Source organism: Mustela nigripes, chromosome 12 (genome assembly GCF_022355385.1).
Source record: "Mustela nigripes isolate SB6536 chromosome 12, MUSNIG.SB6536, whole genome shotgun sequence".
Taxonomy (NCBI): Eukaryota; Metazoa; Chordata; class Mammalia; order Carnivora; family Mustelidae; genus Mustela; species Mustela nigripes.
The window spans coordinates 60,909,700-60,925,833 of NC_081568.1; the positions used below are offsets into that span (position 1 = coordinate 60,909,700).

Here is a 16,134-nt window from a genome sequence, read left to right on the forward strand (position 1 = left end):
CCCCACCCATGCCTCCACAAAAGCTTTCTGCCCCCTTATTCCTCCAGGGAAAGGTGACTGAACACTGGAAAGCTCCCCAGCTGTGACTCACACACACACAATCAAATCCGATCCCCGCAGCGCAATATTCCCAGAGCCCTGACCTCCCCCTTCCTCCCGCCCAGCCCGGAGCCCACCTTTTCAAGCCTAACCCCTCACTCTCGAGCCACCCGTTTTCCTGGCTCTGGCCTATTTTCAGGTGTGTCCCCAACTCCACCGATCCCAACCCTTCCAGACTCGGCGAGTTTCTGTCTCCACTCCTTTGCATTCTCACAGCATCTGTGTGGCCTGTCTTAAAAGTATGCCTAAAATCAGTTTTACGGCGGCTGCGTCTTCTCCGACGCCAAGGTCCTATAAGCGCCCCCTTTGTCTCCCCCTGCGGCGCCGAGTGCAGTGCCGGAGGCACAGGAAGTACTCAGGAACGGAGCTAGGGCAGCGGCGGTGCCCAGAGGGGGCGCCCACCACGCAGGGACCAGCCGGGCTGAGTGAGGGTCCCCAGGGCGGAGCGCGGGACCCCGAGTTCAAGACCGGCAGCTCCTCTGCATCCTCCGGAGCTGGGGCCAGGGCTGAACCCGGCCGGCGTCCCTTCCTTCCGGAGCCGCTCCACGCGCCCAGGGCCACCCATCCCTAGCGCCCTTACCTTGTAAACCTTTCCGAAGGCGCCGTCGCCCAGCTCGCCCACGATCTCCCACACCTCGTTGGGGTCCACGTCCCGGCGGACGTGCTCATATTCGCGGGACTTTCTCTTCTCGAATGTAGACAGGCGCAGGATGCGGCGGAAATTGGCGAAAGCCATGGCTGGGGGCGCGCGAGCCGGGGGGCGAGGTGGTGCCGGCTCCCGCTCGGGCTCGGGTTCGGGCTGTGGCTCCCGCGGCCGCGAGGAGGAGGAGCTGGAGGACGCCGCCGCGCTCGGGGGTTCTCCCCAGACCCGCCCTTCCCCGCAGCCAGACCCCGGTCAAGTGCGCCCCGGGCTGCGCGCGGCGGGAGCACCCGGAACCGCGCAGGCGGCCACGGTCCCCGCCCCCGCTCGGTCGCGTCCCCGGGGCCGCCTCCCCGCTACCCGCCCCGCTAGCGCCGCACTCCCGCCCAGCCAGCTAGCCCGGGGACGCGTTCCCGGGACCTGGCCCCGGGCCCACCCACGGCCGGGCTCCACCTGCCGCTCCCCGGCAGCGCCCGGAGACCCCTTAATTGGCTGCGGGCGCTCCGCGGCTCCGCCCGTCGCCGCAGGGCACTCTGGAAACTGTAGTCCCCCGCGCGCCGCGCGTCCGCGAGCCACGGCAGGGCTTTAAGAGAACTTAGGGTATCCCTCGGCGGGACTAGCCCGGGTCTGCGAGGCCAACCGCGCCGCACGGCTCTCTTAAGGTCTGTGGGAGCGAGAGGGGAAGCAAATTGGCTTTCGCGAACGCCTAGTGATTGTCCCCCGAAGGCCAAAAAGCTGAAGGGCATTAATCAGTGAATCTGCCCCGCCACTACACTGCTTTGCTCGCGCCTACTTTTCAGGTAGGGGACGCCCGGCGGGCGAAGACACCCGCCAGTCCCAGGCTGCACATCCTGCTGGAGGATCCGGTGCGGTTTCCTCGGCATGGTGCTGCCTCCTAGTGCACGAAATGCCGCGCCCCTTGCGGCCGCCGCCAGTCCCCGGAGGCCGGGGCTTCCCGGCTCGTTTCCTGCTTCCAGGGGCTCTCCCGCACCAAGATCCACAACTCGGCCGGCATGAGAGGGCTGGGAGGAAGAGCTCCGTGGGGACTTTTTAATCACGTGCTTCATGATGCATCTTAAGATATGTTTGCACATTAAGTAAAAGCTTTCTTGGTCTTCACTTCCCAATTTAAAACTGGGCTCATTACAGAAGGAAGTGAAGTTTTCTTTGCAAACCATCATCCTTGATCCTGGCTGTTTGACTCACTCCTCGGCAGCTGTGCCAGCTACTGTTCACTCTCTATAGGACAAGTATACTTTTACCTAAATCTACAAGGTGGTTTTTTGAAGATCATTAAAGGAAATCTCTAAATGGAGTTCGGAGGCTAGAAAGGGGAGCCCATAGCACCCATAGTCAATAACAGGAAAATTGAGGGAGCCTGGGTGGCTCAATAGGTTAAGCCTCTGCCTTTGGCTCAAGTCCTGGTCCCAGGGTCCTCAGATCCAGCCCCGCATTGGACTCTGCTCAGCAGGCAACCTGCTTCCCCCTCTCTCTGACTGCCTCTCTGCCTACTTGTGATCTCTCCCTCTCTCTGTCAAATAAATAAATAAAATCTTTTTAAAAAATAATAGAAAAGTTGTCGATTGCAGACTCCAGCATAAGAATACTCAACAGGAACATCATCAATACAGGGCCCAACAGGGAATGATACACATTGCAACTTGGGAAGAAATCCACTACTCTGGTAACTCAGCCAGTGGAAAACCATCATCACCCTGAACTCTTGCTTTTCTCCAATAAAGTTTCCTTTAAAATGATTCCTTCCAACTTTCTCCTTCTCCATAAAATAAAGTTTCTCTTTGTTGTTGGACTTGCCTATGGTTTTGTCTTAGCTTGCATGTCCGGAATTGCAGTTTTCTTTTATTCTCCTATAAACCCATTTTGCTGATAAAATAAACTGGCTGTTTTATTTTTTAGGTTACATTTCCAAGTAGAGGATGCTGAGGGGTGGGCAGCCTGCAAAGGTTGTTATGGTCACTTTACCTTATAATCAAATGGAATGTCAGTGAATGTCACACTCTGGGAATCCCCACCCCTATGGAGAATGTCAATGCTGAGATGTTTTCACCCCTTCCTGAGCAGTGTGCAAATAAGAAATGTAATTCTAAGTTTGAAAAGCTAACTATAGAACCCTGGTTTGCTGGTGGTGGCCTGCACAGAGGGGCACCCTACTAAAGTTTGCCAGGAGTTCTGGGGAATTCTGGGGCTGAGGGTACAAAGCACTTGAGAGTCAACCCACCTGAGAGGCAAGGAAATGGGAATTTTTCCCCCAAGCCCCATCTGTCTGTGGCCAAGGGCTGCTCCCTAAAGCAGCACTTCCAGCCTGCTCTGCTGAGGGACAAAAGAACACCCCCAAGTTAAGAGATGTCGTGAGGCTTTGTACAGCTTCTACTAAAAGCCCTTACATTTCTTTCTTTCTTTTTTTTTTTTTAAGATTTTATTTATTTATTTGACAGAGAGAGAGATCACAAGTAGGCAGAGGCAGGTAGAGATGGGGGGTGGCGAGCAGGCTCCCTGCTTAGCAGAGAGCCCGATGCGGGGCTTGATCCCAGGACTCTGGGATCATGACCTGACCGAAGGCAAAGGCTTTAACCCACTGAGCCACCCAGGTGCCCCAGTCCTTATATTTCTTATTTCTTTTCCTTTCCTATAGCATTTGCCAGGATCTCTAGCTATATGTTAAATAGCAACAATGAAAATGAAAATTCCTGTCTTGGTCCAACATTTAATGGAAAAGGATTTAAAGTTTGGATGTTTAAAAGATTTAAACATCTAAGTATGATGTTTATTAAAGGATGGTAGCAACTGATCTGTACAAAAAAAAGAAGCCTCCTGATAGTCCTAAAATTCGCTAATAACTTTTTATCATATCATTGTTATATCATCTACTATAAAGTAGAACTGTATAAAATATTTTATGCATTTATCACATAAGTTAATCATAATATTAGCCATATGATTTTTCTCCTCTAGCCTCAAAACATGGTGAATTTCATTGATTAAAATCTTCTTACAGTCCTGGAAAGTAAATATTTTGCCTGGAAAATCTTACATTCAGGATTTTCTTATCTATTCACAAATCAAATGGGCCCATACTTTGTTTGTACTGTCTTTATCTTGTTTTAAAATCAAGGTACTGTTAAAATAAAAAACAAATGCAGACCAGGCTTGAAAATTCCCCAAGCAGACAAAACCATTTTAGTCATACAAACAAAGCTTAATTTAGCTTATTTTGCAAGACTAACTTGACCTAGGTCATTTCTTACATATGCCTCTGGAAATCACAAGCAAAACTTAAACTGTTTCCTAAGGTTGATCTAAGGTAACCACTGACCAGTTCCTTATCATTTAAGAGAATTCTAATAATGAATCACTGTGAGAAATAGACAGTCACTGCTTTCTCACTATATAAACTGTTTTTATAACAATATACCCATAAGCCTCATTGTAGGTTTCAGTTTGAGTATTTCTGATCTGCAAAATGTCTTCTTGGTGTGTACACCAAATTGGTGTGTACATAAACTTTTCTAATTACTACTTAAGTGATTTGCTGGTTTTATTACTATTATTTCTGAACTTTTTTTTAAGATTTTATTTTTAAGTAATCTTTATAATCAATGTGAGGCTCAAACTCACAACCCCAAGATCAAAAGTCCCATGCTCCACCAACTGACACAGCCATGTGCCCTTCCTGTCTCACTTTTGATTGCAGTTTTGTGGGGGGTTTTTGTTAGATTTTATTTATTTATTTGCCAGAAAGAGAGAGAGAGCACAAGCATGGGGAGTGGCAGGCAGAGGGAGAAGCAGTTTCCCCGCTGAGCAAGGAGCCCAACGTGGAACTTGATCCCAGGACCCTGGGATCATGACCTGAGCCAAAGGCAGACACTTAACCAACTGAGCCACCCAGGCATCCCTTGATTGCAGTTTCTTACTGCATTTAGACATTGCAAATATCTTTCTGATTTTTCATCCCTCTGTTAACTTTGCAAACAGTGTCTTCTGTTGAGCAAAAATGCTTAATACTGATGTAACTGAACTATTTTTGTTTTAATTTTGAAAGTTTCAAAAATCAACTTTGAGGCTTAATTTACTATTCAGTAAAAATGCACCCAGTGTCAGCCTACAGTTCACTGAGTTTTGACAAATGTAGATACCCATAAAACCATCACCATAGTCAAGGTACAGAACTTTTCCAACATCCAAGAAACTTCCTTCTGCTTCTTCACAAGTCAATCTCCATTAACACTCCTGGCCCGAGCAACCTCTCTTCTGGAATTGGAATTGTCTTTCCTAATTTACCATATAAGTGGAGTCATACAGTATGTGCTCTTTTAAATCTGGCCTCTTTCCATTCAGCATAATATTTGTGGAGATTCATCAGGGTGTTACATATATTTGTGGTCCATTCTTTTGATTACTGGGAGTGTGCTTTGTATGGATATACCATAACTTGTGATTCCATTCAGCTGTGAATGAACATTTGAGTTGTTTCCAGTCTTTAGTTTTTAGAAATAAAGCTGCCATGAATATTTGTCTACAAGTCTTTGCATAGACCTATATTTTCATTTTTCTTGGGTACCCCTAAGAGAGCAATTGCCGGATCCTATACTAAGTATACGATTAACTTTATAAGAAATATCCAAGCAGTGCCTGGGTGGCTCAGTCAGTTAAGTCTGCCTTTGGCTCAGGTCATGATCTCAGGGTCCTGAGATCAAGCCCCACACCCGGCTCCCTGCTCAGCAGGGAGTTTGCATCTCCCCCTGCCCCTCCCCTGCTCGTGCATGCTATCTCTCAAATAACTTAATAAATAAAATGTTTTTAAAAAAAGAAAAAGAAACTATCCAAGTATTTTACACAGTGGTGTTATCACTTTACATTCCCACAAGTGATATTGCTCCAAACACATTATCATCATTAATTCTAGCCATTCTTGTGAGTACATACATACTGACATTTGCCCTCAAGACATTTGCCCAAATCCTGCACTACAGAGCTTAGGGAAGGAAGACAGAAAATACAAAAGAAAGCCAATAGGCTCACAGGCTGAAAAGTTAAGCAGAGCCCAGATGTGGTCTCCAAATACAATTTTCCATGAAATGAGACTATGACTCGTTGGGGAAGTGCTTTCTAGATCTAAGACAAAAAATGTCTGTCCTCACATCAATGTCTGTGTCAAGGTTTGAAACAGAATAGAGAATGTGTACAGATGGTAAGTATGCACATATAAAGATGCTCAACATCATCATCAGTCATCAGGGAAATGTATATAAAAACCACTGAATCAGTTTGGATAGGTTAGGTTATGCTACAATAATAAAAAAAAAACCCCATTTTGGTAGTTTACACAAAGAGCGATTTCTTACTGTATAGTAAGCTATAAAGAATGTCACATCTAAGAAAAAAATGGATGATCTACAAAATTATAAATTTTCTTGAGCATCTCAGAGAAGTGAGGTCCCAAGACAACCAAGTGACCTGAGCTCTGGAAATCAACAAGCTCCTGCAAGGATAGATAGGGCACAATACCCTGTTCACATGGCAGCATGTGGCTGAAAATGGTGGCCCCCATCCAAGTGGCGGAGAGAAAAGCAACTAAGGTTTTGGCAAAGGGTTAAACGCAAAATGTGGGCTGCCATATCGGTGTGAAATAGTTGGAGTGCCAGGTACAAGGGGTGGTCACACGTGCTCATAAGCTCCTTCCCACAAGTGAGAGACACTGGGGGCAGGGCCGCGGACTGAAGAGTGCCCCTTCTTGCCCATGCAGGAGTAAAGGAGGTGGTTGATGGCCACCCGAGGATGAGTATAAGGGCTCCAGGACTTCCCCAGAAGTAGCAAAAGCAACTGCACTCAAAGCAAAAGCTTTGTGCTGTTGAGAGAGGGGAACGAAACCCCTCCCTCCCAGGGCCAACTTCTGGAAGTTGTTATAGTAGCTAGTAGCACTCACCCTAACTGCTACAACTGGGAAAATGTTGTTAAATGGAGGAAGTTTTCTTCTCCCTCCCCTCCGTGCCAGTGGATCTTTCCTATTGTAGCTCTTGGTAAATTCTGAACGCACCTGCAACTAGATTCCTCACACGACATTATTTTTAGTGTTGTATACAGTTAAGATTCGTTTAGGTTTACTCACACATTTTTAATTTCTGGTGCTCTTCTTTCCTTCCTGAATTTCTGTGTTTCCGTATGGGATTATTTTTCTGTGCCTGAAGAACTCCCTTATGGGTGTTATTTTTCACAGTTTTTATGTGTATGGATTTAGTTTGCTAATGTTTTATTTAGAATTATTGCTTTTATGTTCACGAGTGAGATTTTTAACTTGCTTTTCTTATACTGATCTTGCCATGTGTTGATATCAAGATTATGTTAGATACATAAAATGAGTTGGAGAGTTTCCTCTTTTTACGATTCTCTAGAAGAATGATAAAGCCTGCTGCATATTTTTTTTTCTTTTAAGTAAACTGTATGTCCAACATGGAACTCGAAATCACAACCCTAACATCAAGAATCATCCACATTACCAACTGACCCAGCCAGGCACCTCACGTGTTGTACATTTTAAGCTTACAAAATATTTTATGTCAATTATATCTCAATAAACCTGGAAAAAGAATTGTAATATAACTAATTTAAAACGTATATTGATTACAAATTGAAATGATAACATTTCAGACATGGGGTTAAATGTTATCAAAATTAATTTCACTGCAGGGCACTTGAGTGGCTCAGGTAAGCATCCTACTCTTGGTTTCAGCTCAGGTCATGATCTCGGGGTCATGAGATTTTGAGATCGAGCCACTCAGTGGGCTCTGTGTTAGGCATGGAGTCTGTTTGGGATTCTCTACCTCTCCTTCTGCCCACTCCCCAACCATGCATGCTCTCCAGACAAACAAATAAATACAATCTTAAAAAATTATAATAATTTCAGTTCTTTCCTTTCTTCCTTCCTTTCTTCTTCTTCTTCCTCCTCCTCTTCTTCTTCTTCTCCTTCTCCTTCTTAAGTAGGCTCCACTCTATGGGGCCCAACACCAAGCTTGAACTCACGACCCTGAGATCAAGACTTCAGCTAAAATCAAGAGGCTGACACTTAACTGACTGAACCACCCTTACTTTTTTAAAAAAATGGCTACTAGAAAATTTCACATAACATATCCAACTCAGATCTGTGGCTCACAGAGTATATTTATCAGACAGAGATAATTTAGCTCTTTTTTAATAAGATTTTATTTTCCAGTAACCTCTACACTCATTGTGGAACCAAACCCACAATCTCGAGATCAAGAGTCACGTGCTCTGCCGACAGAGTCAGCCAGGCACCCAGAGAGTTTGTGTATAATACTCTTATTTTCATCTCTTCCATATCAATAATTGTTTCTTCCTCATTCTCAATTTTAAAAATCTTTCTTCTTATCACACTTGCCAAAAGTTTATGTTTTTATTGGTCTTTTCTTAAAACCAGCTTTCACACTAGCTCTAACTACAAGCTTATAAAAAATACAGGAGACAGAGGGACGTGTTAACACATTGGAGATAAAATCTGCAAAAACCAGAATGTTTCCCTCTACACAACAATCTGGATTATTCAACAAATAAATTGCAAGAAAAAGAAAGGAGGAACCTGAAGATATTAAGAAACAGTCTAAATGTAACACTTCGATCTGTTTGGTTTCCTGACTTAATTTACTAACAATTTAAAGAAATAATCAAGGAAATGTGAATGCTGAGTGAATATTTAGTGACATTAAGGCACGATGTTGAGTTTTAGGTATAGTAGTGATAGGTGATTATGTCAAAAGGCTGTTTTAGTAATTTTTCATATGTTTTTCCATTTTTCTTATTTTCTAACTATAAATACTCCTCTGACGAGCACTTTGGCCACATAGCACAGGTTTCTATGCGCAAGGAGAGCATGTTCTCACATTCATTTCTAAGTGGTCTGTGATTTCAGTTTAGAACTGGTTATATTTTAATAGCAGGGGAATAATGAAGTTAACAAGAGATTTAGCAAATCCTGATGGAGCACAAGGTGGCTCAGTCGGTTAAGCGTCTGACTCTTGATTTAGGTTCAGCCCCATATTGGGCCCTGTCCTCAGCAGGGAAATCTGCTTAAGACTCTCTCTCTCTCCCTCTGCCCCACCCCTGCTCATGCATGCTCCCTCTCTCTCAATAAATCTTAAAAGAAAAAAAAAAGATAATAAATCCTGACAGCAAGTGCAGAGGACTGGGAGGAAGCAATTTCAGTTTCTGCTTCCATAACATTACATCATAGGGAGGCCTTGGCTCCCAGAACCTCTCTGTGTCCAACATTCTAGTTCCAAGGCAGAATACTCTTCTGTTCCAGGTGGCCAGAACCTTCAGCCTAATGAAGGCCACAATGAGACTGAAGCAAGGATCGTTTCTGTGGTACCTCTATCTGGACAAGCTGTACTGCCTGTTATCCGTGAGGAACGTGAAGGCCTTGCTGGAGTATTTTCATCTTCTTGACGTCCACCGCAACAACACCTTGAATGGTCAGTGTGTCAGCAGGGCTTCCTCTGAGTTGTTACCTGGCTTTTAACTAATGTGCAGGAAAACTCACAGGACCAGAATATATAATATATATTTTATCTTCTAAATGAAGCAAGAGAAATCACTTACCAAGACTAGAGACTAGGGGCAGTTGAGTGAGGAGGAGAAGGCCGCAGTCTCTGGTGGGGACACTTGCTCCCCCTTGGTGATTTGGAGAGCGTGTCACCTTCCTATTTAAGGGTCATTTTCCTCATCCATAAATGAGGTTTCTAATAATAGAGCACACCTCATGGTTGGAAAAGAAAATGAAATCAGATAATGTGTGGAAAATGGCTAGCACAGTGTCTACCACATGATAAGAACTTACTGTTAGTTATTATTTTAATTATTCCTGGGGGATCCCCATTCAGTCATTACCCTGAAGAGCCCCAAAAAGATTTCTCATCTATCAAGTGGGAGGTTTGAATCAATAATCTGTAGGATCCCTTCTAATTTTTGGTTATTTGTGACCAAAAAGTGTTGATGATCTTGACCCTACCTTTGAATGCACAAACCAATGGAGGACCAATTAAAAGACTCTGTGATCTGGAGTCAAAACCAAGAGTTGGACACTCAATCGATTGCACCACCAGGTGCCCCTTCCATAAAGATTTTTTTTTTTTAAGATTTTATTTATTTGACAGACAGAGATCACAAGTAGGCAGAGGCAGGCAGAGAGAGAAGGGGAAGCAGTCTCCTATGGAGCAGAAAGCCCGATTTGGGGCTTGATCCTAGGGCCCTGAGATCATGACCTGAACTGAAGGCAGAGGCTTTAACCCACTGAGTCACCCAGGTGCCCCTTCATAAAGATTTGTTAAGAGCTTATGCAGTCTTCACAAAATGATGAAAAGACACCTCCGTTTTCTCACAGTTTCATGCCTCAGTTTTTCTCTTTACATATCGATTCACACACAATGTCACCAAATCTTTGCAATAGCCCGGACCTAGATAAGGCAACTGTAAGGCACCCGGGTGTAAACAGAAAAGCTGGGACAAACCCAGGGCTTCCTGACTCCAAAGCTTACACTCCTAGTCTCACCAGAATGTTTGCCGAGGTCTCGTCTCCCTAGTAACTAAATCACTCTGCGATGATGCAAAGCCCGAGAGGTGATGTCATGCTCCTGTCCTCTGCTTACCAGGGGACTGGATAGTGCAGTGAGAGATTGTAGGCACAGCCTTAAGTTTTGCCTTCAAGGAGGCAGCGACTTAAGGCTTTGGAGATGCATGTGCCAGAGTCTGCTGCTTTAAAAATAGTTTTTGCGGGATGCCTGGGTGGCTCAGTTGGTTGGACGACTGCCTTCGGCTCAGGTCATGATCCCGGAGTCCCGGGATCGAGTCCCGCATCGGTCTCCCAGCTCCACGGGGAGTCTGCTTCTCTCTCTGACCTTCTCCTCGCTCATGTTCTCTCTCACTGTCTCTCTCTCAAATAAATAAATAAAAATCTTTAAAAAAAAAATAGTTTTTGCTAAGTAGCTCCTAAGTCTCACATCGAAACATTTCTCAAGGAGCAACTACACAAAGGTCATATATATAAAGGTGGATATATATAATGTTTTGTTCCCACATGTTCATACCGAGTGGGGCATAAGGAAGGGATATGGAGACCATCAGATGCCCCTCAAATCATGGCATTGTGATGACTGGTTCGCTATCCTCTTAGCTAGATTCAGCTGGGACACCAGACTACATAGATGTTTTTGCTGTTGTTATTTTAAAATAGATTTTATTGGGCGCCTGGGTGGCTCAGTTGGTTGGACGACTGCCTTCAGCTCAGGTCATGATCCTGGAGTCCCGGGATCGAGTCCCACATCGGGCTCCCAGCTCCATGGGGAGTCTGCTTCTCCCTCTGACCTCCTCACTCATGTTCTCTCTCACTGTCTCTCTCTCAAATAAATAAATAAAATCTTTAAAAAAAAATAAAATAGATTTTATTTATTTGAAAGAGTGAGTGACGGAGAGAGAGAGAGCACAAGCAGGGGAGCGGCAGGAAGAGGGAGAGGCAGCCTCCCCTCTGAGCCAGGAGCTTCATGTGGGGCTTGACCCCAGGACCCTGGGGGCATTACAAAGATGTTTCATGTATTTATTGGAGTCATATTTTACATAGGAGATAGGTTCTGTAACTAGCAGACCAGGGGACATAGCATGTACACAAAGTCACACTTTTCAAAATCTCTATAAAGTTACCATGGGTGATTTGCATATACAATCTATAAGCCACATACTAGCCTATAAATGTGTCCCCATGCTGCTTTCTTCTATCTTTAACTCCCTGAGACAGATGATCAGTGAGTGGAATTTCTGGCAAAAACCTTCCCTGTTTTTTAAGTCACAGTATTTGTTTTCTGTATGATCGAATACATCTGTATTAATTAATCTGCAAAAGACATGGCTTCACTGTGGAAAGAGTATGTCAGGTGGACATCTGAGTCCCAGGTCTGCCACCCCTCCGTGGGGTCCACCAGCCAGCAGCAGCAGCAGCAACATGAGGAGCTTGTGAGAAATGTACACTCAGTCCAGCACCATGTTTCATGAATCAGCATCTGTATTTTTACAACATTCTCAAGTGAATGGTCTGCTCCTTATAGTTACAGAAGCACTGTAACGGACCTGTTATGACCTGACGCTTACTATAAAAGGGTGTGATACCACTTTCCCTGCAGGGGTGTCAGGGTCCAGTAAAAGGCGGCAGTGAAAGCACCTAGCCCCTGAGGTGTTCAAGATTGCTCCTTTCCCCCATCGCCAAATGCATGCGCTTCACATAGGCATAAGGAATACTGAAAATTTACAGGAGTGATTTTTAAATTTCTCTGTTTTCATGATCTCGAGTGAAAGACCCAGGTGAGACTCAGCTTCTCCAAGGTGTCTGAAGTCCCCAGTGAGAACTCAGCTCTGTCCGGTATGAGGAGTATCCTGCACCTTTTTTGGTTATGGACACACCTCTGTGGGCTTGGTCACGCATGTGAGCTGGGCTCAAGAATCAAGCCCAATCCACTGTCTCATCCTCCACAGATCTGGGCACAGGGCCTTGTCCAACTCCTTGTCCAGCTCCAGGGCAAGAAAGGTTTGAGAACTTGAAGGCAGAGTGACGAAGAGAGACAGAATGTGTTATTGAGACTGCTCCGGGTCAGCAAGCTTTGGGCATTGCTGCCATTTATGGGGCTCCCTTTTGTTCGGCATCTGGAACAGTCTCAGAATAATCGGTCTCTTCACCTTCCCGCCTTAACAGATGTGCTGTTCTATCACTTCCTTCACCACGTGACTAGCTGGAACCGGACACAGATCATGATTGTGTTTAACATGCTGGACTGGAACGCTGTGGGCGAGATCGGTTTTGACCAGTTCTACATGTTGGTCTGCATCTTGCTGGCCCAACAGGCGAGTAACAAGTCAGGATCCAGGGCTGAGGCGGCAGAGCTTAGCTGCCGCCACCATCTTGCAAAACGTAGCAGTGAATTAAGATTGCATCAGAGTTGTCTTCCTTTCACTCAAAACAAGAAGGGAAAAAAATGGGGAGAGAACTACTTGTGGTTCCTAAACGGTCTGTCTATAACCTAGAAATCTTCAGGCCACCCAGCCTCACGCGCCCTGCTGCCCATGTTCAGCCCTCCCGCATCCTCTTTCTGTAGACCTCACCCTACCGCTTCCCTCCTTGGCATGCCCTTCCTTGTCCTTCCTAAAGAGCCACCAGGCATCCCAAGTGCCTCACACTCTCAGTGATTGGTTTTCTTGGAGAACTTTCTAAAGGGGATGGATGATGGAGATGAGAAACTTTCTTCTTTGGGTTCCTACCTTTCCTCAGACACACTCACTCCCAATGTGTCTTTATCTATTTCCCTTGTAAAGGAAACTTGTGTTCAGGATCTTATCATCCTTACTGTGATATTTCACAAGTAGATTTTCACCGAATGTAAGGAAATGTGTTGTAGAGACAAGGGTTCATTCTAGCACAGTTGATCACAACAGGGGGCTTAAGTTCCCCAAACTTGAAACATTGACCATAGAAGCCTTTCAACCCTGAGCTTCTAGGATTTTGCCTTTTGTTTTTAGCCCCCTAGGAAATGGATGTAAATATAGTCCGAGGTCACTTTCTAAAATTAATTCTTAAAGAAATGTTTAAAAGATTTTATCTGTCCATATAACAGAGAGAGAGAGAGAGAGAGAGAGAGAGAGAGAGAGAAAGCACAAGCAGGGGGAGAGGCAGAGGTAGAGGGAGAAGCAAGAGCCCTGTAGAGCAAGGAGCCTGCTGTAGAACTGGATCCTAGGACCCCAGGATCATGACCTGAGCCGAAGGCAGATGCTTAATCGACTGAGCCATCCAGGTGTCCAAAGCAGCCCAAGTTTGGAAAGTAGCACCAACACTGTTCCTTGTATAATGTATTTCTCTCAACAGAACCACTTGGAAGAGCAATTTATCTTCCGCCATTCCCGGCCTGTCTTTGAGCTGCTTGACCTGGACGGAGCACTGAGAATTGGTGCAGAAAACTTCCACATGTACAACTTTCTCTTCAATATTAAGAAAGAGGACCTCAGAGAGCTCTACCATGACTTTGACATCACAGGTGACCGTGTAAGTGTGATCTGGCAGGCTCTCTGCCAAAGGCAGAGATAATGTCCTATTCCCTACTATAGACATGGGTAGGGAAAACCTGCTGAAGTGTGTCATGGCACTGGGATCAGAAAAAAACTGAAGAGATTTATACGCCTTTGAAGAGAGAGGGCTAAGTGTTTTATCATATAGATGGATGCATAATTACAGAAACTTAGTGAAGAAAATTTTGTTTAGAAGTTTAGAGAAGGAAATACATAGGGCAGGAGTTGATGTTGGGGGAAGGGTTTATAGATTTAAGTAAGTAGAAAGGAAAGTACAGATGGGAACATACATGAGCAAAATCCTAAGAGAGAACAACTCTGGTGAAGACCCTGAATTCTACCTATTTAAAGAGGAAGTCTGTGGGGCACCTGGCTGGCTCAGATGGTAGAACACAGGACTCTTAATCTCAGGGTTATGAGTTCAAGCCTCACACTAGGTACAGAGCCTACTTAAAACAATTTTTTTTAATTAAAAAAAAAAAAAAGGAAGTCTATGCTGGGAAAGCAAGTGGGAGCTAAGGTTGAAAAAGATGGATCACACTAGGTAGACCTTCAGGTGTCAGCCTGAAGCATCTAGACCAGTCTAGAAGTAAGAAAGCAGCAGAAGTAAGAAAGTGATCCTCGGTCACTTTAGAGTCCACAAAGACTCTCTGTTCCCGGCTCCTAGACTACAATCAGACTATAATTATGCCCTAATTACTAAGCCTCTTCAAGTTTCCAAGTTTTTAAATGGGAAATGATTACAATCCTGCTGTCATCTGAAACAAAGTATCAAATCCTTCCTGAAATAATTTTTCTTTCTTTCCCCCAACAAAAGCGTCTTAATTACAAGGAATTTAAGCTGTTTACTATCTTCACCATGGACAAATACCAGGAGAGGCAGAAAGCAGAGAAAAAGAAAGGGAAAAAGGATCTGCTCAAAAAGAAAAGGCTTCATCACGTTAATGGGACCCTCAAACAGTTTTTTGGAACAAATGTATCTGAAAATAGACTATAAGTAATCACAACTATTAACATATCTAAAAATAAATTTAGGAACTAAGTGGATATTTTTACATTGGCTTTTACACATGAAAGTTTCAAATAAGTGCTCTTTGATCAGCAGGTTCTTAACTTGAACTTATTGACCTCATGATAAATACAATGTGAAGTAACCACTTTCTCTGTGGATGTGTCTCAATTCTGCTGCTGCTTTTCAGATCAACACTATTCATAAGTATATCCAAAGAATTACAAACATTGTCTGGAGCAAAACTGCTGAAAGACAGTGATGCCTTCCCACTTTTTTTTTTTTTTTAAAGTATTTCATTGGGGCGCCTGGGTGGCTCAGTGGGTTAAGCCACTGCCTTCGGTTCAGGTCATGATCTCAGGGTCCTGGGATCGAGTCCCGCATCGGGCTCTCTGCTCACCAGGGAGCCTGCTTCCTCCTCTCTCTCGCTCTCTCTCTGCCTGCCTCTCTGCCTACTTGTGATCTCTCTCTCTCAAATTAAAAAAAAATAAAAATAAAAAAAAATAAAAGTATTTCATTTATTTGACACAGAGAGAGAGATATCACAAGTAGGCAGAGAAGCAGGCAGAGAGAAGGTGGGGGGGGGAGCAGGCTCCCTGCTGAGCAGAGAGCCCCATGTGGGGCTCGATCCCAGGACCCTGAGTTCATGACCTGAGCCAAAGGCAGAGGCTTAACCCACTGAGCCACCCAGGCACCCTGCCTTCCCACTCTTTGTCCCTAGTGATCTAATAAGCTCAGAATCCTGTCTGTTCTCTCAATCATTAAGCTAAAATCACCTGGATGCGAGACACTGGAAATTGGCAAATGGTGAAGCGCCCCTACCTATAAGGGAAACAGACCTTTAGGGATATGGGAGCTGTGTTCTATCTAGGACCTGAATTACAAAGTTAGGTGCTCAAGCAACTGTACAAATCTATTAGGGTAGAATGATTATTACACATCCTTGCATAATTTTAATTTTGTGTAATTAATGCCTTGAATAATTTACAAATGTTTTCAGCCTGGGGCTTGTGAATCCTCCCTCCCTGATTGTACTGTGATAGTAATGGTGGTTAACTACCCATAGTAAGTGCTTGCTACGGGTTAGGCAGGTGCTTTAAGTACATCAAGTTATTTATACTCATAACCCTGCGAGTCAGGTGTTACCCAGAATTTACAGGTGAAGAAATTTTGGCGAAGAGAAATTAAGAACCTTTCCCAAAACACATGGTGTACCAGTGGTAGAACCGTGATTCAAATTCAAGGTCAAATTCAA

At 44.6% G+C, this 16,134-nt stretch overlaps 2 protein-coding genes across 2 annotated transcripts in view; one reads left to right on the plus strand and one right to left on the minus strand.

The window, feature by feature from the left end:
* Positions 1 to 1,155, minus strand: part of STK10 (serine/threonine kinase 10) — a 119,452-nt gene extending 118,297 nt beyond the window's left edge. Inside the window, exon 1 of the mRNA XM_059417355.1 lies at positions 680 to 1,155. Within this exon, the coding sequence (XP_059273338.1) occupies positions 680 to 835 (156 nt within the window). The 5' untranslated portion in view covers positions 836 to 1,155. The remainder of the gene's footprint in view (positions 1 to 679) is intronic.
* Positions 1,156 to 9,107: 7,952 nt separating this feature from the next.
* Positions 9,108 to 14,867, plus strand: EFCAB9 (EF-hand calcium binding domain 9). The gene is made up of 4 exons (XM_059416335.1): positions 9,108 to 9,243; positions 12,507 to 12,655; positions 13,671 to 13,847; positions 14,688 to 14,867. The coding sequence occupies exons 1-4, from the start codon at positions 9,108 to 9,110 to the stop codon at positions 14,865 to 14,867; spliced, it is 642 nt and encodes a 213-aa protein (XP_059272318.1).
* Positions 14,868 to 16,134: the final 1,267 nt, after the last annotated feature.

Excerpts from the sequence above, each read along its gene's own strand:
- EFCAB9 (XM_059416335.1), top strand. The coding sequence starts at position 9,108 with ATGAGACTGAAGCAAGGATCGTTTCTGTGGTACCTCTATCTGGACAAG. Across the intron at positions 9,244-12,506 it reads CCGCAACAACACCTTGAATG|ATGTGCTGTTCTATCACTTC; the intron begins GTCAGTGTGTCA and ends CCGCCTTAACAG. Across the intron at positions 13,848-14,687 it reads TTGACATCACAGGTGACCGT|CGTCTTAATTACAAGGAATT; the intron begins GTAAGTGTGATC and ends CCCCAACAAAAG.